A 23,316-nucleotide genomic window follows, 5' to 3' on the forward strand; every position below is an offset into this window, starting at 1 on the left:
GCAGCACAGCGTGGGCCTGGGCAGGTCATTTCTGAGCTGCGAACCTTGGCGTCCTCACCAGCCAAACCCGTTGTTCTGAAGGCCTGGTTATCGCCCCCACCTGTGGCTCCTTCCCGAGTCTCCCAGCGGCAGCTCCATCCTGGTCCTGACTTCCCGGGGTTCCCTCTCTCCTCTCAGGCCTCTGGATTCTGATAAGATCAGAAGGTTCCCTGCCATCACCAGCTAGCCCTTTAAGGAACCAGCTGTAGCGCTGCCCGTCTGAGAAGAGCCTGATACGCTGCAAGGCCTGTTTGGGGAAGATTTCAAAGTCCTAGATTTGTACTGTTTCAATAATGTAGAAAAAAGATAGATATATATATATGGATATATATATTCATAGTAAGTATAAATAGGTTGGTGGGCAAATGGAGTTTTTCTTTAATTCTGGTCTGGTTAACATTTAGTCTTGACTCAGGGGCCTGGCCAGTGACTGGTTTGTGATTGGATGTGGGCAGTCTCTGGACCACAAGGCAGCCTTAGGGGAAGGTTCTGGTACAGTTCGGAGAAGGAAAGGAGAGGAAAAGAAGAGAGAGGAGGGGAGGAGAGGAAAAAAGAAAAGACATTTACTTGTATTATGAAAGTGAAGTTATTGTACAAAAATGGGAAAATACAAAAGAAGCGAGAGAGAGAGAGAGAGAGAGAGAGGAAGGGAGGGAGGGAGGGAGGGAGGGAGGGAGGGAGGGAAGAGAATTCCCTCCACCCCAGGATCCCGCTGACCAAGGGTAACCACTGTGAACATCTAGGCGCTTGGGCCTCTGGTCTCTGACGCACGCACGCCAATGCATCTTTCTGAAAGTCCAATCAAACCACGTGTAGAGCTTTGCATTCTACCTTTTACAATTAACATTATGCCACAAACATATCCTCAGGTCTTGAAATCATGATGTTAGTGCGTGAGTACTACTCCATACATGGATGTCCTCAGCTCAAGTTCTTGCCTATGGGTAGAATCAGGTCTCTTGGACACATGGGGCCCCTGAGTGCCCTCCTTCTACCCTCTCCCACCACCCAGCCTTCATCCACTGTCACACTGTCTTCAGCCTGAGAGGCTGAAGTTGCTGACAGGACCTTCCTGAGCCCAGGACCCCAAGTCTGTTTCTCAGTACTTCCCCTGGGCCAAGTGCAGAGCCTGGCTCAGAGCAGGCACTCAGTAGTTACTGGATTTATGTTGGATTGATGCTGAGTTCAGCCTCTGCCTGTTGACTTTGAGGCACCACCAGAACACAAGGAGAGGCGTCCAGGGAAAAATGGAAGATGAGGCTCTAGAATTCAGGAGAGAGAGCAGGCCTGGAGGTAAAGCCTGGGGAGTCGCCTGCAGAGAGGTGAGGGCTGAAGACATGGGAATAGGTGGACACTTGAGATGAGAAAAGAGGAGAAAAATGGAGCAAGTCAAGGGACAGACGCTTGGAGGAGTCCCACATTTGGGGACAAAAGAAAGAGGGGGAGGGCTTCCCTGGTGGTGCAGTGGTTGAGAGTCCGCCTGCCGATGCAGGGGACACGGGTTCGTGCCCTGGTCCGGGAAGATCCCACATGCCGCGGAGCGGCTGGGGCCGTGAGCCATGGCCGCTGAGCCTGCGCGTCCGGAGCCTGTGCTCTGCAATGGGAGAGGCCACAACAGTGAGAGGCCTGCGTACCACAAAAAAAAAAAAAAAAAAAAAACAAGGAAGAGGGCAAGTCACAAAAGGATGTGTAAGGAGTTTGAGAAGGAAAAAGAGAACTAGGAAGGTCCTGTATCTGACATATATCCATCCATCCTTTCATCCATCTATCCATCTATTCAGCCACCTGTCCATCCATTAGTCTATTGATCCATTCATCCATCCATCTGTCCATCCATCCATTCTTCCATCCATCCATCCAGATCTGTCCATTTAACACAACATGGCAAACTCTACCTCAAGGAGCATAGTCTCAGGGAGCCATGAAAGTTAAAGTTTCAAGGGAAGTAAAATGAAGTTTCCTAGAGATCAAAGATAAGGCTGAGGAAAATTGTCAGATCTGGTGACTTCTAAGAGAGAGAGCGCGATAGTAGGGTTAATGAATGGGGATTTTAGTGAGGAAGCGGAGGTGTTTGGAGGTAAGATGAGAGAAGACTTTCAGAACACAAGAGTCTGGAGGACACCTCTGGGACTAGGGAAGAGCTGCCCAAAGCCCCAGGGCATGTCTGCAACACACGTGCCCCCCTTGATTGCCACGTGCGCACCTCCCCGCCTCTCCCACACGCCTCCCCCTCCCCAGCCGTGTAACTCAGCATCTTCACTCAGTCCACACTTCTGATTTTTAGCCACTCTCCCTCCTCCAACTCAAGTTCAAGCTTTCCGAGACACGCAGACCTCTGTCTCCCTGACCTGGGATCCTGTGAAAGACAGCCCAGAGCTCCTGGGTTATTACATCTACTCCCGGGAGGCAGGATCATCTGAGTGGAAAACAGTTAACAACAAACCCATCCAGGGCAGCAGGTGAGTTTGCCCCCACCCCTTCCTGCCCTAGGGCAGGGCCGTAGTAATAATGAAGCCTCTGCCGTTCTCGGTGCCTTGGGCATTGGGCACTGTTCTAAGTTCTTTTCATATATGAGGTCATTTAGTTCTGGCTGCAATCCTCTGAACTTAGGACTATTACTTCTATTATCATTGTACAGATGAAGAAACCGAGGCACAGAGCAGTTACGGAGTTTGCCAAAGCTCACCTAGCTAGTAAGTGCACTTGGCCCAGACGGCCTCTTTTGCGGCAACACTCACTAGGAGCGCGCTGTTTGCAGGTAGTGGTGACTGCCTAGGCCTTGTCTTTCCAGGAGCTTAGAGACAGAGAGGCAGAGAGTGCATCCAGGGCGGCTGGGGCTCAGGCTGCACACCCGCCCCTCACTCTCCGGGCACCTCTGCACAGAGACTCGCCCTCTCTGACCCTCCGCCCAGACTCCTGTGCTCTTGCCTATGCCACTCCCACTCCCCTCTGAGTCTCCCTCCTCACTCGGTGGCCCCGGTCCTCGCAGGCAGAACCCTCGAGGCTTCTGGACTCATGACTTCTCTCCGTTTTGAGGCTCTGTGGGGGCAGGGGCTCAGGTGGTGACACCCACCCCCCCTTCCCTTTCCATCAGACGACCGGCTGGGCCCTGAGCACACCTGTGGGCTCCCCTCACCCTGGGCTGCGAGCCCCAAGATTATCTCACCCAGAAAAGGGAACAGGACCTGGTGCCCCTCTGGCACACGGTGCCTCACGGTCACTCATGCTTTGTCACTGCTAAAGTTCTCCAGTTGGAGAATAATTAATTGGGTTTTGGACAAATGAGCTCAGAGTCCAGGTTATCCCTAGGATGACATCTCTCCCCTGACTTGCATTCAGATGTCCGTCCCTGAAGGGGAGGACAGGGGCTGAGGGAGAGTCATGTGATGAAAGTGGCATGTCGGAAGAACGTGCCACACGTGGGGCGTGGCGTGATCCTCTGGTACGTCCAGAGACCTCGTCACATGTGCGCATGTCATCGGTTACATGTGTCAGGGCTGGAAAGAGGCTAAACAGCCCAGCAGTGCTGCCTGGGGTGATGGTGTGAAGGGAGCTCAGCTGGGAGGTAGGGTCTGGTCCACCACCGTTCCATGAGCTCCTCAGAACCTGGCTCACAGGAGATGCTCAAAAAAGACCTGAATGAATGAATACTGAACGGGCAGGCGCTGCACTGGGATTCGGGAGACCCGGGCTCGGTCCAGGTTGTTCCTAACTGGCTGTGTGCTCTTGGCTCACCCCATTCCTTCTGGGGAAGCCCTTCCCTACCTGTAAAATGAAGAAACTGAATGGTTTGATCCATAAAGGCCCCTCTGACATTCCAACATTCAACTCCTCGGGGTCAACTGGCCGAGGGAAGCTCCCTGTAGAACAAGATTTGCTACAGGAAAATGTTGATAAGTGAAAAGGGAAAAAAGAGGTTCACAGTTTGGATCTTATCAAGAAGAGACAGGGGCTTCCCTGGTGGCACAGTGGTTGAGAGTCCGCCTGCCGATGCAGGGGACATGGGTTCGTGCCCCGGTCCGGGAAGATCGCACATGCCGCGGAGCGGCTGGGCCCGTGAGCCATGGCCGCTGAGCCTGCGCGTCTGGAGCCTGTGCTCCGCAGCGGGAGAGGCCACAGCAGTGAGAGGCCCGCCTACCACAAAAAAAAAAAAGAAGAGACAGGATGGGAGGACATTTTTCTGTAAGCAGAGTGTCCTTGTACGTCTCTGGCTGGTAATTCAGGGGTCTTTAAAAGGACTCTGTGCTTCAGTCACAGCAACCGTACAGATCAGAAGAGCCATTTGTTGTGTTTCCAGGACGAGGCCCAAAGTCCTAGAGATGTACCAGTTGCTCAGTTTAGGGGTTGGCTACCTGGGCCTTCAACTGGTAACTTTCCCAGCGTATTCACACCTTAATGATGGGCTCTGGAAGCTACATCCTTTAAAACCTTAAGGACCTCATCCTCCATGGGGCAGGCATCACTCTGGGGGCAGGGGCAAGGTCTTTAGGCAAGAACTGAGGCCTCAACTCCTACCACGCTGGTCGCCACTTATCCCCACAAGGTTGTTCTAGAAAGTTCAGGAATGTCTCCCTGCTGCTGGTTTGGCCCTTCCTGAAGGCTGTACATTTCTCTCCCAGGTTTACAGTTCCCGGGCTGAGGACAGGGAAGGAGTATGAGTTTTGTATCAGGTCAGTCAGCGAGGCTGGAGTTGGGGAGAGCTCAGCCGCCACCGAACCCGTCAAGGTCAAGCAGGCTCTGGGTAAGTCCACGGGGCAGGTGCAGCCTGCACACCTCTGGGGACAGACCTGGGCTGAGCAGAGAGCAGGGGGCTTATCCACCACCTCTTGGAGGGTCCAACTCCAGAGGCCATGGGGCAGAAGCCTTCTCAGGGGATCTGGTGCTGACCCCCACCACCCCTTCCTTTGGGGAGGAAGTAGCAACGGCCTGAGGCCATGGGGTGAAGTCTGACCAGCTCGGAGGCCCAGGTGCCCTGCACGCAGCTGAGTCAGCATTACCAGTGGACGCTACTGGCTAAGTCCGTGCCCCAGAGCAGGGTGGGCACCCACTGGGGGAGGCTCACTGCCTCCCTCGGGCCCCACCGCCCAGTCCGGCCGCCCCTCGGGAGCAGTGGCCCTCACCCCCTTGCCTCCCCGTAGCTGCACCATCTGCTCCATATGACTTCGCCCTCCTGAACTGTGGGGAAAATTATATGGTCATTGGGTGGAAACCCCCTAAGCGGCGTGGAGGGGGCAAGATCCTGGGCTACTTCCTGGACCAACACGACTCAGAGCAACTGGACTGGCACTCAGTCAACCAGCAGCCCATCCCCACCCAGATGTGCAAGGTGAGGCTGGAATGCGGCCACTGGCCTGGTGTCCTGATTTGTGTGGGTGGAGAGCGGGGGTCAGGGTTGGAGGTCCTGAGGCTGAGAGAGGCCTCAGGTTTGGTGCCTCGACAATCCAGCTGATTGTCAAGTGCAGACCAGTCTTACCTGAAGCTCCTATAGACCTCCTGCTGTGAACCTCGTCCCCTGCCTCCCCAGCCCCAGCCTTCACGGTCTGTGCTTTTGCTCTTCAAGGTCAGTGACCTTCATGAAGGCCACTTCTATGAGTTCCGTGCCCGGGCAGTAAACTGGGCTGGTGTTGGAGAGCTGTCGGCACCCAGCAGCCTGTTTGAGTGCAAAAAGTGGACGATGCCTCAGCCAGGTGAGCGGCTGGGAGGCGCCAAAGCCCAGCCCCTGCCCTCCCCTCCCCTCCCCCAAACAAGATGACCGCTACCGCCGGGCTCGCTGTGCATTCCAGCTTGCTCTGTTGGTCCCAAACACCAGACCCCTGCCCCCTGTAACCTCTGACACAGTCTTAACTCTGCCAAGTCAAGAGCCCTGACCTTGGCCATTGACTGGCCCTGTACCCCCATCCAAACTATCCTCTAGCTCAACACCCCATCTGAGCTCCGATTCTCAACACAGACCAATCTCAAACCCCAAAGGCACACTGCTAGGTGACCAACTCGTCCCAGTTTGCCCAGGGCTTTCCCAGTGTTACCACCGCAGTATTACCATCCCAGTATTACCAGCTGTGTCCCAATCCTGGACAAACAGGGCAGGTTGGTCCCCCTCTGCACCACTCCCGCAGCGCCATCAGCCTTCTCACACACTAGCCCTTCATCTCCCCCTTAGGAAGGAAGGATGACAACCTTCCATCATTCTGTTCAGCTCAGTTCTGTTTTCTGTACAAAACCTTTACCTGAATGGCAGATAATCACTACGTGTGATGCTTTAGACAACGACAGTTATAGACAACTGCTATTTGTTGGGGACTTCCTATGTACTGACACTTTGCATAAGTTATGTCATTAATGCTCACAACAGCACTATTTTATAAGAACTAGTATTAGCCCCATTTTACCGATGAGGAGACAGGAACATAGAGGCTAAGTAACTTGCCCAGAGTCCCCATAGCCTGAAAAAGGGTGTTCGCTGGGACATGAACCCCAGTGATCTGACTCTGGAGTCCACACCCTGAGCTTCTACATTAAACACTGAAATGGCAAAGAGATTAGAAAGATTAATGCTGTCTGGGACAGGGATGGGGAGGGTCAAGGATGTTTCCCAGAGGAAGTGATACTGAGCACAGTTTGAAGAGTTAACTCTAGTTCAGACACAGACCAAGCTTTGCCATGAAGCCAAGGCCGGCCAGGTCCCCACCATGTCCAGAGCAGGCACTTCCAGGCCTGGCTGGGACTGAAAGATTGACAAGCTTGCTGACTCGCCACCCGCCCACTGCCCGACTGGCTGGCTGGCCATTTGGATATCCATCTCCTTCTCTTACCCTGTCTTCCCACAGGACCCCCGTATGGCGTGCGGGCGTTTGAAGTGCGGGCCACATCCCTGATGCTGACGTGGGAGCCCCCACTGTACCAAGGGGCCGGACCGGTCACAGGCTACTGCTTGAGTGTCCAGGAGGAAGACTCTGAGCAATGGAAGCCGGTCACTCCAGACCCCATCTCTGGCACCCACCTGAGGGTGAGTCCCTGCCCCTTCATCCTCTGATGAAGGATGGGCCCGCCCTAAGCCTTCCCTGCCACAGGATATGGCAGGACTACAGAACACCAAAGCTGGAACGACCCTCAGAGAACACTGCCCTCACTTAATGGCAGCAGAGGACCAGAGAGGGGGAGTGGCTTAGCCAGGGTCACGCAGCGAGTTGGTAGTAGGTCTGGCCGGTGGTTGGTCTTAACCTGCTCCATGCTGTGCAGACTCCTCCCTAAAACCTCACTTATAATCAGCAAGGTGTATTAGCATTTGGATATGCACATCCCTTGAGCTAGGAATTCTGCTTCTAGGATTGAACTGTAGAGAAATAATTAGTCAAGTGTGCAAAGACCTAAGGACAGTGATGCTTGTTGTAGCGTTGTTTATAAAGGCAAAATTTGGAAACAACTTAAATGTCCATCAGTAGGGGGTTTGCTTAAATAAATCACAGTGTATCCTTAATGTGGACTCAGTGTCAGTGAGTGTAAAGGCTACAGTAGCTGAAGGAGTGGCAATAATATAAAGAATGAGGTAGAGCTAAAAAAATTATAAATTTAAAAATTAAAAAAAAAGAATGAGGTAGAGCTACGTGTATGTTGTGACATAAAAACATATCCACCATATGTGGCTAAGAAAAAAAAAGCACAATACAGAGCAGGATATTTATATGTTAGATAACATTTAGAACATGTATATCATGCTGTATATTAATGAACATAGAGGCATATATGCGTTTCTTCATTTAAATGAGAAGCAAACTCTAAACTCTTTGGATAAATAAGAAATCTAGCAGAATCATCGGTTTTCTTCACCTGTGGTGATTGTTTTCACTTGCACTAGTGTAGAAGGGAAAGCGCAAACAGTGCTCTCCTGGCATAACAAAGACAACTCACACGTATTTGTCATGTCAGAAAACAAAGGTGTCCACTGAAGCATTCTTAGCAGACGCAAATTACTAACAGACAATCCATCAGGACCACAGACTTCACAGCATCCATCTCTGAAGCCAGCATGTCTCACAGGCCTTCTTTGTTTAAGGAAAGTTTGTAAGGAAAGTTTTGTGATGTGTATTAGGTTTTCTCTTCTGCAGCTCTAGGGAGAGAGGGAGTATTTTCTCCACCTCATTTTCCTGAGGCATCTTTCACCAGCAGGCAGGAGGGTGTGTGGGTTTCAAGACCACACGTTAGCACTCTGTTAGCACCAAGAGGAAAGAAAGCAGGCTTGAGAGGCCCAAAACAACATGGAAAGAAGATACTAACAAGCAGAATACGGCACATGTCACGTTTCTGCATGGTTTACGTGCATTTGCAAGTCTAAATGGATTTTTACAAAATTGTCAATTCTGGTCATCTCTGGGAATGGGGCTGCCAGGAGAGCCTTACCCCTTCATTTTATATTCTTTTCTGTTGCTTTAATATTTCCTCCAACAAACATGAATTTCTTTCATAATCAGAAAAAAATAAAAGTATTTCCTTTTGAAACAATAACATTAAGGCTATCTAAGACCAAATGAAGAAGGGCTTTCCTGGTGACGCAGTGGTTGAGAGTCCGCCTGGCAATGCAGGGGACACGGGCTCGAGCCCTGGTCCGGGAAGATCCCACATGTCGCGGAGCAACTAGGCCCGTGAGCCACAACTACTGAGCCTGCGCGTCTGGAGCCTGTGCTCCGCAACAAGAGAGGCCGCGACAGTGAGAGGCCCGCGCACTGCGATGAAGAGTGGCCCCTGCTCGCTGCAACTAGAGAAAGCCCTTGCACAGAAACGAAGACCCAACACAGCAAAAATAAATAAATAAATAAATAAATTTATTTTTAAAAAGACCAAATGAAGAAGGGCAAGCTTCAGCCCATGGAATGATCTGAGACGTGCAGTTTCCACCACCACGGGGCTCGGCTCCCTACGGTAGAGTCGGCCAGTGCTGGACAGCTGGCCTGAGAGAGCCACGCAAGATGGATGGTCCCTCTGCTCCCCAGGCAGGCTGGCCCAGGGCTGGGGAGCCTCGGTGACTTGGCACCGTTTCTGCATGTGAGTGGTTGGCCGGCATTCACTCACTCAGTCATTCACTCAACACTTCTGGACACCTACTTAGTGCCAGATCTGGAACCAGATTGTAGATGTAAAAAGCTACAGTCACAGTCCTTAGGGGACAGGCAATTACAGTACTGTGTGCCATACAATCAAGGAGGGTCCGAGGGATTCTGGGAGCTCCAAGGAGGAAGGTAAGAGGCCTCTCCTGGCCTCGTCCCATCTGGCCAAGCTGAGTGACCAAGGGTGAGCTGTTGTTGCTAGACCAAGAGAAGGGGAGGACGTTCCAGGCAGAGAGCTCAGCAAGGGCAAAGGCAGGGAGGCGTGAAGCGACGTGATGCGTGGGGGACCCTGAGGAGTCAGGGAGTGAAGGGGGCGCGGAGAAGAGGACAGAAGGCTGAGGATGGACGGATGAGGAAGGCTTTAGGTACCAAGCCTTGAAATCTGAACTTTACCCTGAAGGCCACTGAAAGAGTTACGTGTACTCAGACTGCCATCTTGGAAACACTGGCAGAGGGAAAGATAAACTGGGAAGAAGGGTCTAGAGGCAGAGGCGCCATTTAGGAAACTGTTGGACTAATCCAGGAGAGAAGAAATAAAGCTGCAGTCAAAGGCGTGGCTGGGACACAGACAGGCCACGTTCAAGAAACGTTAGGGAAATAAAATGGGAACTTCGGTGATTAGATGTGTAGGGCTCAAGAAAAAGATGTCAAAGACGATGATTACCAAGCTCCTTTCTAGGGAGACAGATGGAGGAGAGGCAGGGGCCGCAGGAAGAGAAAGGGTTTTCTTGTTGAGAGGCTGATGATGCGTTAAGTTCTGAGCAGGTGGAATTCCAGGCATCACAAGCGTGGGAGGTAATCTCAGGGGAGAGGCTCACCTGAAGCTGGAACTCAGGAGAGCAATGTGCCCCTAGCCTGCCCCCCACCCCCAGAGCAGCCTGGCCCTCCTGGGGGTCCCCTGCAGCCCGTGGCCAGGGCTGCAGGAAGGGTGGGTCTTTGCCATCCTTGGTGCTCACTCTTGCCCCCTCCCTTCCCCCAGGTTTCTGACTTACAGCCAGGGAAGACCTACGTGTTCCATGTACAGGCTGTGAATTCAGCGGGCCCAGGGCAGCCGTCCATGCCCACCGACCCCATACTCCTGGAGGACAAGCCAGGTAGGTGCAGGGGGAGGACGCTTGTCTGCAGCAGGAGGACAGAACCTGCTGGGCCCTCACCCCGCCACACCTTCCTGCCCCTCATTCCTTCCTGCCTGTTTCTCTCCCGTCCACACTCTCGTTTATTTCTGTGGGATCCCAAGATTTGAACATACGGTTTCCTTCCATGTGATGGGTCTTCCATCCTTTACGTGCCACATTCTTAAACTCATACAACTCTTCGTGGATATCTAAAAGAACAGGCAACTTTATTTCAGATATGCTGTGTGGCTTTGCCTGCCTTGCAGTCACGGCTCCCGAGGTCCGCTCCTACCACATACGCCAGATGCTGCGCTGGGTCCTTACACTGTCTGGCTCTCCCAATAAGCCCCTGAGGGAGCCGTCACTGTCCCCACTTTAGAACTGATTTCATTGCAGCTCAGAGAAGTTAAATGACCAGGTCACGCAGCTAGTATCCGATGGAATCACTCAGCTCTCCTCACTATAAAGTGTGTTCTTTTCCATTCTTTTAATTATTCATTCATTCAGCAAGTATTTGGTGACACCCATACTGCACCGGGGACATGGCAGTGATGAGAAAGCAAGGTCCGTGCGCTGGTGGGGGGAGGGGCAGGACGAATGGACAGTAAACAAGTAAATGATGAAAAAGTCAGTGATAAGTGCTATAAAGGAAGTGCAACAGGGTGATAGGGCGGGGTGGGCTTTACGCTAGCCTCAGTAGTCTGAGGAGGTGACGTTTGAGCTGAGAAGGAGCCTGATTATACGAGGCCTTGGAGGCCACAGCAAGGAGTCTGGGGTTTCTTATTTTATTCAAGAGCAATGGGCAGCCACTGGAGGGGTTAAGCAGGGGAGGGCGCTGACCCGGTTTATTGTTTCTAAATGTCTCTTGCCCTCCACTGGATCCCGCCCTCAGACGCTCGGGAGATCGAGGTTGGTGTGGATGATGAGGGCTTTATCTACATGGCTTTCGAAGCCCCCGAGGCCCCCGACTCCTCGGAGTTTCAGTGGTCCAAGGACTACAAGGGCCCGCCGGACCCACAGAGGGTCAAGGTCGAGGAGGAAGTTAACAAGTAAGTGAAGGGAGGGGCAGCACGACTCGTCCACAGGTCCCAGACGTTGTCGGATGAGTCAGGCAGAAGCTCGTGGGTGAGACCATCCGGCAGGACCCCCAGATAACGAGCTTGAGAGGACTGCTTGGTCTCTCCTGAGGGATGCTGACTGCCACCCGGGGAGAAGTGAGGGAGAGTGCCTGGAGAGGCTGAAACGGTGCAGACCCTTTTCTGGAAGGAATGTGTGTGCCTCCGAGGAGACGCTCAGGACTTGGTTTCTAGCCTGAGTGCCAGCGACTCGCTCTTGCAAGTTCTCTGGGTTCAGCTTCCTCATCAGTAAAAGAGGGGTTAGGATGTCAAGGGCCCCCAGGTCTCCCTCCTCCACCCGCAGCAGCTCTGGCCTTGGCCCTGTCCAGCAGGAGACAAAGCTGATGGCTTGAGACCTGTGGAGAGAGGCAGGCGTGGGGGATGTGGCCAGTACGAAGACTGTTCCAGAGAGCCTGGCTAGTGAGGACCACTGAAGGTGGCAGGCCAGACGTGCCCTGGGCGGGGGACCCCAAAGAGGTGGAAGGAGGCTGCCACCCCTGCTTACTGGCTTGGCCGGGGTCTGGGCTGGGGTGCAGGGCTTGCACAGCCGACCGAGACTCCCCAGCTCCCAGGCCTCCAGGGCACACGGCCCCTCTCAGAGCCCTCCTGTCTCTGCAGGTCCAAGATCATCCTGAAAGAACCTGGCCTCGAGGATTTGGGCACCTACTCGGTGGTGGTCACCGATGCTGACGAAGATATCTCAGCAAGCCACACGCTGACGGAGGAAGGTGATGCCCCTGTTCCACGGCCACCTCCCCAGAGAGGCGACCCAGACACGGAGTCCCAAGCACAAATACCCCAGAGGCCAGCAAGAAGCAATAAAAATGAGTAAAGCAGAGATTTCCAGGGAAGTAGGCCCTCACCCACCCATTCAGTCAGTCAGCCAGTGAATAAGTATCTGCTGAGCACCGACCATATGCCAGAGACTGTCCTAGGCACTGAATTACATCAGTGAACTCAACAGGCAGAAATCCCTGCCTGATGGAGTTCACGCTCTTCTTGTCTCTCTCTTTACTTTATCTACTTTTGATAAAAACCAAAGGTACCAGTGAATTATTTCACTTCCTTCCGTAGCCTAAGAAAAACGACAGCATAAGTAGAATGATAAACTGCAAATGGCAGTCAGTCTGAGGAATGAGGATGGCAAAAGGGAGCAGTGGGGACTGTGGTAAACCAGAGAGGGGATGCCGGGCCTCAGCCGTCATCTATGAGACTCACCCTCTGCTGTCTCCATAGCAACTGGGACAGCCCATTGTCCTCCCTGATGATTGCACTGGAGGCCATTTGATTTTCTTAAGAGGCAGAAGCCAGACAGGTCCAGAGTGCAATTCCAGTTCCACAATTTCCTAGCTGCTTGACCTTGGATAAGTCATGACACCTCTCTGGGCCTCAGTTTCCTCATCTGTAAAGGGGGATTATAATCCCTGCTGTCCTAAGTGAAACAATGCAGTTATGCAGATATACTTAGATGATTCCATGCAAACTAAAGCCATCCACAAAAGTAATGGGGTTTGCTTTTTTTTTGGACTGGATGCTTGCCATGTGTCCAGACTCACCATGCTAAGGACTCTAGAGCTTATAAGAGGAAATGAGATATGAGCCCTGCCCCTGCCAATTCATTCATGCAACACGTATTTATTGAGCACATACTGTGTGCTAGATACCATGCAGGTCCAGAGCTCAGCTTAGCAGAAGAGACAAACCTAACACAAAGAAGCAGTTAGCAGTGAGACAGCACTCTGCTGACCTGCCCTAGACACATGCAGACTGAAATGCTCAGTGGGGAGAGCAGACCCTCAGATACTAGGACAGTATGGCTCAGTGGGGGAGAACAGACCCTCAGATACTACAACAGTATGGCTCAGTGGGGAGAACAGACTCTCAGATGCTGGGACAGTATGGCTCAGTGGGTTAACAAGGGGCCTCAGGAGACAGACAGTAATGCTCACCCCACAGCATGTGGTGAGGACGGCTGAGATCACGCAGAGCCTGGCACACAGTAGGTGCTTCTCTGGGGAGGTGGCACTTGATCAGGTCTTGAAGGACAGGAGAATAAGCAACCTCAGGGTGGCCTGCGGCAGCCCCCGCAGCCCCCTCAGTGCCCCAGAGCCAAGGCCCACAGTGGTCATCATCAACCCCTCAGTAGCCAAGTGACCCCAAGCCAAGTGTCTCGGGACTTTCGCCCAGTGTGGACGCTAGGACAGCTTCCACGGGCCCCACTGGCCCGGGTATGTCATTCTCTTTGGTTTCTTCCTTGCTCCTCCCTGTCCCAGAGCTGAACAGGCTGAAGAAGCTGAGCTATGAGATTAGAAACCCAGGTAAGTGGTCCAAGCCAGCAGCCTTGGGCAGTCCCGCCAGGCCCACCGGGGTGTTCTGAGCAGGGCTGAGTCAGCCAAGAGCCAGAAACTAGCCGGGGCGGGGGGGGGGGGGCGGGGGCAAAGGATGGGGACGTCTTGGGGCTGGAAGGTCAGAGACCCAGGGAGTCCTCAGTCCATGAAGGGAACAGAGCAGACAGCAGAGAGCACATGGGATGCAAGGGAGGGCAGAGTGGCTGGTTTTTTCTTCTTGGATTGTGGGTCATCTAAACCCCTGCTTCCCTCCATTGGCCAGGAGTAGCTTTTGCAGGCCCTGGCGCAGGGGTCGCAAATTTGGGTGCATATTGGAATCACCCCCGGAGCTTTTCAAAATCCCAATGCCCAGGCCACACCCCAAACGGATCAGAACCTCTGGGTCTGGAGCCAGACACTGGTGTTTTTGAAAGCCCTTGGGGATCCAGTGTCCAGCCAGGGTGAGAAGCATGACCTCAAAGCTGTGGGAAGAGGATGAATTCCCTGAGATGAATTCAATCTAGGGGGACTGAATGTGGGAAACCCTCCCCAGCCCCTCATCCCCAGTCGTGTCTGCGTCAGACTCTGAAACATTTTGCACATTAAATGCCCACAGTGTGCTCAAGGTGGGGCTGTCGGGAGGGGGGAGGGGAGAAGGGGTCCCTGCCCACCCTTTCCTGTCCTCTGCCTCCCAGTGATCAAGCTGATCTCCGGCTGGAACGTTGACATCCTCGAGCAAGGAGAGGTGCGGCTTTGGCTGGAAGTAGAAAAGTTGTCTCCAGCCGCTGAGCTGCATCTAATCTTCAACGAGCAGGAAATCTTCAGCTCACCGGTAATTGGGGGCTCAGAATCCCTAAGTGAGGTTCCTGGCCCAGGAGGTGGTCTCACAGGCAGTGATCTCCACTGACTGCACCTCCCCCGAGCAGACTTTTCAGAAACGGCCACCAGCTTTGGCTGTCACAGTGATAGGGTGGGGGGGTGAGGACACCTGGATTTTAGTACCTGGGGGGTGGGTGGTAGGGATGCTAGACACTTGCCAACACAAGGAACACTCCCACAAAGAACTTCCCACGCCTCCCACAATTGTTCACTGTCCTGTCAAACATTTGTAAGGTGAAAAACCTACATTCATGCTTATAATTATCCAAGCCTAGACCCTAACTCTGAGATATAAACACAAAGAATTTTTTTTGCAGTGTTAACATACACTGAATAGAGAGTTTTTATTCTATTAGCCATATTACCTATGCTCTTTCATTCGTTTTCCTGTTCTTCTTGTACTCATGAAGATGTACATGAGTAAAATCTCTCATGAGAGATTCAATCATGAGAAGATCTTATTTGTGAATTTCATCTCCAGATGACCATCAAAAAATATGTGTTATAAAGAGAGGAGCTGGTTCTGACAGAGGAGGAAGAGCTCAGGGCTAGATGTCAGAAGACTCATATTCATCTCCTGTGGGTAGTGTGCCCTTGGGCAGGTCTCTTCACCTCTCTGTGCCTCAGTTTCTGCATCGGTACAATGGGGTTGGTTGCCCCAGAATCAGGAGGAGCAATTGGAAAAAAAATAGATTTGAAAGTTCTGCACAGAGATTAAGCATGACCTTGGCTCATGGTAGAGGCAGGGTAACAAAGTCTGGACTCTTGGTACACAGCGCTGATACTAGCAGGTGCCGCTATAGAGAAATCAAATTAGACGTTTCTCTCAAATCACACATACACCCTAAATGTGGAAAATAAAACGTTTGAAAGCTGTTAGAATGTGACAAAATGTAAATAAGTGCTAATTCTGGGTAGCAGGTTCCCAGGCTTTTTTATATTATCCTTTACAGTTTTATGGGGGATTTTTTTTTATATTAAATTGTAAAAGAAGTAGAAAATAACCAAAACACATGGCACAGTAGGAGGTTGGGGATTATTATTAATTGCAACTGATACAAGCACACAAGACCCTTTCCAGTGTCTGCCGGGCCCAGGGTGTTCTCAGGGGCCGGGTGTGAGAAAAGCCCAGTCTATACACAGGAGAGGGGTAACTTGGGCCCCCTCCCCAGTCTCTGAAGACTTCTAACTCTGCATTTATTACCCCCAAGTCCAACCACACCCCGATTTGCACCCCACAGCACAAATTCCCTGGGATTGGAAAAGGGCAGAAAGACTTTCGGGTTTTGTTCTCCCCAGAACCGCAAAATCAATTTTGTCCGAGAGAAGGGCCTGGTGGAAGTTATCATCCAAAACTTGACTGAGGACGACAAAGGGTCGTATACTGCTCAGCTCCAAGACGGAAAAGCCAAGAACCAGATCACCCTGGCTCTGGTGGATGACGGTCAGCTGTGCCCTGACCCCCGCCCTGCCCCATGCACCCGGCCTCAGCTCTCAGCCTGGGTGTCTCTATCCATCCTGACGCCCTCCTCTGGACCTGCGCTACTTCTGGTTCACACGCGTTCCCCCCTCTGTGTTCTCAGAGTTCGACAAACTTCTAAGGGAGGCAGATGCTAAGAGAAGAGACTGGAAGAGAAAGCAGGGTAAGAACTGCTGGGGCGAAGTTCAAACACTTCGGCCAGCAGGCCAGCAGGCAGCGCCGGGGAACCGCTGGGCAAGGGGATTAATAGATCCCTCCGCCCTGCTGGACCCCCCTGAGGGAGGGCCACTGCCATTTGATCTAGTGCTGTCCCTGTGCCAGAACGAAACAGCACTTGCCCAGCCCGGAGACTGCGCGCCCTAAACTTTGCACCCTAGATGCCTCCCAGATACCTCACCCCAGTCCCCTCCCTCGTGGGGGCGGAATCCCAGAATCCGAGGGGCCAGTAGTCATTAGGTGCCTCTCCCCAGCTGCCTTCCCCTATCTCGCCACCAGGTGGCGCCCGGGCCGAGCCCGGCGCTCTGACCGCTGGGCGTGCTGTTTTGCCCTCATAGGTCCGTATTTCGAGGAGCCTTTGCAGTGGAAGGTCACCGAGGACTGCCAAGTGCTGCTGATGTGCAAGGCAAAGCCCCGCCCCCGCCTCCAGCCCTGCCCCCAGGCCCCGTGGGGCATAGACCTGTGGTTGTCCCCAAGCCCCGTGGCTGTCTTTTGCCCCACTCCCTGCAACTCCACACCCTGTGTTGGTGTGATCCCAAGCAGAGGAAGTAGCCCCAGGGATTTTGCATTTAACTAGAAAACAAAAACCCAGGGAGCAGAGTTGGTGTGAATTAGTGCGCTGAGTCAGCCTTGAGTTAGATCTCCCAGCTGCTCTGGGAGGGGTTCTGGGGGTCAGGGGTCTGGGAGCAAGCGACGGCTCTATACGTTGAGTGGTAGTCCCTGTGTCTGTTAGTAGCCCTGCCAGACACTGTTCTCAGCACTTCAGAGCATTATTTTATTTCATCGGCCTCACAATCATCTGTGAGAGAGGTGTTACAATCCCCACTGCAGGATGAAAAACCAAGTGGGGAACTAGCTGAAGACTACATGGTAACAGGCCGAGTCTAGAGCCCAGGTTTTAACCGGATGTGCCTGACTCCAAAGCGGGTGTTGTTTCTCAGCACCCTGCAGCCTTTTAGATACCTGGGGGAGGGCAGGGGAGGGGAGGGCGCACTCCCAGAAGCCTATCCATTCAGCAAACCTAAGTACCTACTCTGTGTAACACACTCTGCAAGCACTGGGCATACAAGGGTGAAGAAGTGGTCTCCTTAGGCCTGTAAGATCCCACAGTCCAAAGCAAGATCTTGGCGAAAACAGCATAGCTCCTGCTGTGATGGAGACATGCAGGAAATTGATTACTCACGATGGGGCACACTCCGGGGTGCATTAAAGGAAGGCTTCCTGGAGGAGGTGACACAGGCATTTACAAGAAAAAGTAGGGTAGGAAAGGGATCAAGAAGCAGAGGGAATAGCATTAGCACAAGTCCTGAGTCCAGAAACCATCAGAGGAGACATATGGTGTGAGGAAGGGGTTGGCTGAGATTTAGCCTGGGGGGGGGGGGAGTCATGTTTGTAAAAAAAAAAAAAAAGGTTCTGATGATCTGAGTCTTCACTTAAAAGAGAAAGCCTGAAGGAGTCTCCTCACTCCCCACCTTCCTCAGGTGACCAACACCAAGAAAGAAACCCGCTTCCAGTGGTTCTTCCAGAAGAAAGAGTTCCCAGATGGTCAGTACGACCCGCAGACTGGAGCAGGGCTTCTCTGCATGGAAGAGGTAAGTGCAGCTCTGACTTCAGGGCTCACAGCCTCCAGGCAGTGCCAGGAGCACTGGGCAGGGAGTCAGGACCAGGGTGAGGCAAGTGAGGCACTGACCTCACGCACAAACTCTCAGGAAGCGCTGAAAGGCTCAGTACTCAAGATAAATCATATTTCACGCAGTATTTTTAAGGATCAAAATTCATGCCCCCAAAAAAAGACCATGAGGGAAAACAATACCAAAACTTTAAATAAAAACAGGCTCAGTAATACTGACTTTTCCTTTTAGTTGGATTCCAGTCCTGGCCCTGCCGCTGACTGCATGGCCCTGGGCTAGTCACTGTCCCTCTCTGACCTCAGTTTTCATCTGTTACACAAGCGGGTCAGAGGGATGCTCTCTCAGAGATTCCTTCCTGCCCCCGCAGCCTGAGATTCAGGACAGGAAGACGGTCTCCGTGTGAGGCAGGTCTGGGCAGAGCAAAACAGGGCCTGGAGCTCACTTCTCCCACCCATGACCTCCCCATGGCCCTTGGAGGAGTGTGACCTGGTTAAGGTAGAAATGCAAGACGTATTCTTAAATATTCAATGTCTTTCTGCCTTGTCCCTGATTTCTGTGGCCCCACCGTGTGCCAAGGAGGACGGCGGCAGATGCAGGTTTGCAGACTAGGAAGGAAATAATGATTTCAGGGTCCTCTCGCAAATCCCGGCCAAGACGATGGCAAGTTGGCCTTTGTCATCACAGTGCAAACTCTTCACACAGGGCTTGGCATCGAGTAGGTGCTTTATAGCTGCTGAGTCTTGTCATAATCATCCAGCCTATTGGTGCAGAACTTTCTGGCTTCCGAAGTTATCTCCCTTGATCTTCACAGCAACTATAGTACGTAGCTAGGGCAAGGATTATGCCACCATTTTACAGATGAGTAAACTGAGGCTCAGAGGGTTTAAATACCAAGATACAAAGCTTGAGAGTGGGGCCGGAAGTTTCTCCAATCACTGTCACCGGAATTTGGCTGGGACTTCGGAGCCTTCACTGAGGGAGGGGGCAGGGGACATGGGAGAAGACTGTTGGGCTTTTCAGCCCTTTGATACCCCAGTTAAGAGATGCTTCTGCCTTGAATCCTGCCTCAAAGCACACTATGCAGAGATGGTTGGGGTGAGAGGGGCCCTTTGAGGGGACAGGGAGGCAGATATCACGCTCCCACCCCCGCAGCCCCTGGAGGAGACGCTGTGTAATGAGAGGGCACAGCGGACTTCTGACCTTGCTTTCAAAGCATGACCCAAGTTCTTGCTTTGCTGAGCGTTGACCCGGGCTTCACTTGGGGTTGACAAGCATGTGCCAGTAAGGACCCCCTTGTCCTGAGCAAAAGAAAGCACACTTCCTTCTGAGAGATGCAGAGAGGTCCCTCTATCCAGGGCCCCTGGGAAGCAGGGCAGCGCTGGTGGAGGGTGCGCCCTGCTCGGCCCAGCTCTGCTAGGAGGGCTCGCTTTGCTCTGCTCAGAGCAGCTACCTGAGAATCACATGCGGGGCGTCTGTTTCTGCCCTCAGTTCCCCCTCTCGCCCCACCTCCAGGCCCAGACAAGCCCTGGGCTTGGGATCAAAGGGCTCTGGAGCTGGAAGGAGCCTCAGAGATCACCCACTGCAGGGGGGTAAACTGAGGCCCAGGGAGGAGAGTTAGGGGCAGGCCTAGAGCCCAGGCCTCCTGACTTGCTGTCCATCGCTCCTTCTGGAACTCATGCTGACACCACCTTCTCACATCCTTCTTTCCAGCTTTCCAAAGAGGACAAGGGCATTTACAGAGCAGAGGTTTCCGATGAGCGAGGGGAGGACGACACCATCCTGGACCTCACAGGTGAAGGTAGGAGCCGGCGACATCAGAGACGGGCCAGGAGGGCCTCACACTGAACCAAGAGATGCAGTGTGACCTGTGGGGAAACTGTCTGGGATCCTCACTTGGGGCAACTGAGGCCCAGGGGAGTTAAGTGACCTGCCCATGGCTGCACAGCTGGTCAGTGGCAGGGCCTGGTCTGTGTGACGCTGGTGCCCATGTTCACTGCACCGTCCCACAGCGAGCCCAGGCTTCCAGACCTGGAGCCTGAGTTCTCTGCTCTGCCCCCCGCCCCCACCCCCAGCGGGCCCCAGGCTCCTCACCAGGCTGGTCGTCTCAGCCTGCAGGAAGACTGTCGTGTCGGCCCATTCGTCCTCCATCTGTGTTGCCCCCCTGCCCCATCAGTCACGCAGTGCCCCAGATCCCCTCCCCACCCCTAAGCCTGTGTTCTGAGAGCTGCTCATAAGGTCCACCAGCCTTTTCCAAGGACGGCCCCACCTGGTGCCTCCCTAGGAGAGCCCTACATCAGCTGACCATTCTCTCTGTCTCCCTCCAGCCCTGGATGCCATCTTCACTGAGCTGGGCAGGATTGGTGGTAAGCAAGCCCCCTCCTTGCTCAGCGCTGCCGTGATGCCACAGAGCCTCCGGGGGACCTCGAGCCATCCTTGGCTGCTGGGGGTGGGGTTAGTTTCCAGCCTCAAAGACTGGGGGGAGATGCTCCTGCCTCTTCACCACACTGTGTTCCCCCACCACGCCCCAAAGCAGGGGCGAGCTGGCTGCCCCCCAGGTGTGCTGCCCAGAGGGCCTTGGGGAAGACTCACCCTGCTCCCATGCCTCCCCAGCCCTCTCTGCGACCCCACTGAAAATCCAGGGGACCGAGGAGGGGATCCGGCTCTTCAGCAGAGTCAAGTATTACAACGCGAGCTACATGAAAACCACCTGGTTCCACAAGTAGGTTGGCCTTGCCCTGGAGCCCTAGCGAGGCTGGAGGGGGCCCAGCACCCGCCTCAGAGCCCAGTCCCAAGGGCTTAGCAGAGACAGGGTCTCTCACCGGTCCTGCTGTCCACAGAGGGAGTCTGGGACAGGGAACAGCTGTTAGAGGCACAGAAGGGAGGCTCCCCAGGAAAGGTGGGAACCCTGGCGCTAAGATCACTTTCCCAGAATATCCATGGCAGAGAAGGACCATTGTCTTAGAGCACCATCTGGGAGCTGGGGGAGAGAAGGATGCAGGAACGATGGGGAACCAGATGATCAAGTGCCCTTGTGGGTCTCTGCAGCCTTAGCAAACTCAGGCAGCCAGGCTGAGGGGAGAGGTGCAGGCAGAGGGACCCGGGGGGCTGACGACTAACTGAGGGCCAGGCCTTGAAGGCAGGATCAGGTATCAGAGACTCCGCCAGGAGCTAAGTGACCCCAGAGAGTTTGGGAGCAGAATTTTCCCAGTGCTTCTTACTTGCAAACCTCAGCCTTGTGGAGCAGACATTACTGCACTCATTCTATGGAGAAGGCTAGACGGACTTAGTCAAATTGGTCATGTGAGTGAGACCAAGGCCAGGCTGAATTTCAGAACAGTGAAGCTCCTTCTCTAGAGTTTCTGAGCCCCATGACGAAGCCCAGAGGTGTCACTTCTGTGACAAAACACTGACATGGGCCAGGTGTCTTTAGGAATGAAATTTAAGTAAAGAAGGAAAGGAGTTTATATATAGTTTATAAGAATTACGTAAGAGTGATTGTGGGAAGAAATGCTGGGAGGTTTTATGATGAGGAAAAGGATGAAGTGAGGAAGTGGCTCCCACTGGTGGGGTGTGGGGAGGTGGTCACTGACCCTGGAGCACCATTTCCTCAAAGTCCCAGCCTGCAGGACATGTCACAAATATAGACTCAGCGCGGCCACAAGGTTTGATGAATGAATGAATGATGAGGGGATGAGTGGATAGATATATATCAAATATCTCATGCATGGTCACCACTTTCAGCTCACACATCTGGGAACAAAACCCCGGGAGAGGAGTTTGGGGCAGGGGTGCCTGTAGATGGGCGGGCGGACAGCCCGTCCCGGACTGAGCTGTGTTAACCATTTCTTCGCCCTCACGTTCAGAGAGAAGCGCCTGGAGAGTGGTGATCGGGTGAGGGCTGGTACCACCCTGGATGACATCTGGCTCCACATCCTGGACCCCAAAGACTCAGACAAGGGCAAATACACCCTAGAGATAGCGGCCGGGAAGGAAGTCCGGCAGCTCTCAGCTGATCTCTCGGGGCAAGGTGAGCGCTCCGCCTGTCTGTCCTCAGTGAAACCTGTTTAGAAAACCCCATGGCCTTTTGGGGGGGCTCCCATCTCCCCACCCAATCCTAGCACTGCCCCCAAGAGAATGCTGGAACAGAGTGAAGGAACAGTCAGTGCTGAGCTCTATACCTGTGGGTTGCAGGAAGCGGGGAGATTGGGGGGAGATGCCCTGACACACCTTTTCCCCTTTTCCTTCTCGTAGCTTTTGAGGATGCCCTGGCTGAGCACCAGAGACTGAAGTAAGTTTCCTCGGCGTTTCTCAGTGTGATCAAGGCCCCTGGGGTGCACGAGCACAGGACCCATCCTGGGAGGCCAGACAGCTCCACCTTTCCCCCGTCACCCCCTCCCCCCTACCCGGGCAGGACTGTCCTTTAACAAATGAAACAACAAGGCTTTTTCCCATTTCCGTTTTTCAGAGCCTTGGCCATCATCGAGAAGAGTAAGTCCAGCCATATTTCTGTTGTTTCCACTTCTGAGTTTGGGGCGGCTTCCCAGCTGCTCACGCCTCCTGGCAGGTAGCTGGAGTCCCAGTTTCCCATGGGGTCTGTGTGGCTCTGGGCCGTCACAGAGCTGCCGGGAGACCCGGATGGTGGCAGCGTGAAGACAGGTGGATGAGGAGTCTGAGGATACCTGAGACCGTGGATGTGGATGTGCCTGGTGCGGGCCTGGTGGCGAGTAGGCACACGGCCGATGTCGGTGGGACTCCAAAGGCCGGGGCAGACAGGACCGAGGCCCTGTCTTCCAAGCGAGGCCCGGGAGGGGATGACTGCAAAGCTGAAGCTGGTTCTGGCTGTGGGGCCCTAGGGCCTCATCTAATCCAGGATACAGCCTCTGAGTTGCCCAGGGGGACCACCAGGCCCACGCACTGGAGCTTCTCCGGGTCCCCGCAACCAGTTCTAAAGCACCCAGTTCAGGAGGCTGGCTTTCTGGTCTCAGTGAGCCAGCCGGTCAGTGGAGGACCTTCCATGAGGGGAGGCTCATGTAGGACCTTCCATGAGGGGAAGCCTCCTGGCAGCAGAGCAGAGCAGCCCCGTTCAACCTGACAGTGAGGAGGGAAACTGACCGTTTGGGGCCATTGGTAGGAGGGGGCATGAGCCCTATGTGGCGTCTTGTCCCTGAGTGTCCCCACTTGGCGGGAAGTGCAGGCCGTTCATAACTGCCATCTGGGAGGGGGCCATCTGGGGTCCAAGAGCAGTGAGGAGCCCTCGCAGCGGGCGGCCACCTCGGTGGGCGGAGCGCAGCCTGCAGACCCGACTCAGCCCGTCACACCTCCTAATCACCTGCCCCCCCATCCTGGAATGCCGAGTCTCTGCACAGGACACCCCTCCAGGACCCTAACACAGGGGCCTAAGCTCACCACCTGT

At 53.7% G+C, this 23,316-nt stretch overlaps 2 protein-coding genes across 2 annotated transcripts in view; one reads left to right on the forward strand and one right to left on the reverse strand.

Moving 5' to 3' along the window:
• Positions 1 to 23,316, reverse strand: part of LOC309832950 (large ribosomal subunit protein uL5-like) — a 480,093-nt gene that overhangs the window by 391,942 nt on the left and 64,835 nt on the right. The window lies entirely within an intron of this gene.
• MYOM3 (myomesin 3) overlaps positions 1 to 23,316 on the forward strand; it is a 47,415-nt gene that overhangs the window by 20,603 nt on the left and 3,496 nt on the right. Inside the window, exons 16-35 of the mRNA XM_082648966.1 lie at positions 2,324 to 2,498; positions 4,659 to 4,780; positions 5,178 to 5,365; positions 5,600 to 5,726; positions 6,867 to 7,045; positions 10,120 to 10,234; positions 11,148 to 11,304; positions 11,989 to 12,098; positions 13,644 to 13,688; positions 14,393 to 14,529; positions 15,876 to 16,020; positions 16,160 to 16,219; positions 16,611 to 16,678; positions 17,754 to 17,864; positions 19,614 to 19,701; positions 20,228 to 20,266; positions 20,514 to 20,622; positions 21,767 to 21,930; positions 22,155 to 22,191; positions 22,369 to 22,391. Coding sequence (XP_082505092.1) covers positions 2,324 to 2,498; positions 4,659 to 4,780; positions 5,178 to 5,365; positions 5,600 to 5,726; positions 6,867 to 7,045; positions 10,120 to 10,234; positions 11,148 to 11,304; positions 11,989 to 12,098; positions 13,644 to 13,688; positions 14,393 to 14,529; positions 15,876 to 16,020; positions 16,160 to 16,219; positions 16,611 to 16,678; positions 17,754 to 17,864; positions 19,614 to 19,701; positions 20,228 to 20,266; positions 20,514 to 20,622; positions 21,767 to 21,930; positions 22,155 to 22,191; positions 22,369 to 22,391 — 2,199 coding nt within the window. The remainder of the gene's footprint in view (positions 1 to 2,323; positions 2,499 to 4,658; positions 4,781 to 5,177; positions 5,366 to 5,599; positions 5,727 to 6,866; positions 7,046 to 10,119; positions 10,235 to 11,147; positions 11,305 to 11,988; positions 12,099 to 13,643; positions 13,689 to 14,392; positions 14,530 to 15,875; positions 16,021 to 16,159; positions 16,220 to 16,610; positions 16,679 to 17,753; positions 17,865 to 19,613; positions 19,702 to 20,227; positions 20,267 to 20,513; positions 20,623 to 21,766; positions 21,931 to 22,154; positions 22,192 to 22,368; positions 22,392 to 23,316) is intronic.

The sequence above is a fragment of the Grampus griseus genome, assembly GCF_964374135.1.
Source record: "Grampus griseus genome assembly, chromosome: 1".
NCBI lineage: Eukaryota > Metazoa > Chordata > Mammalia > Artiodactyla > Delphinidae > Grampus > Grampus griseus.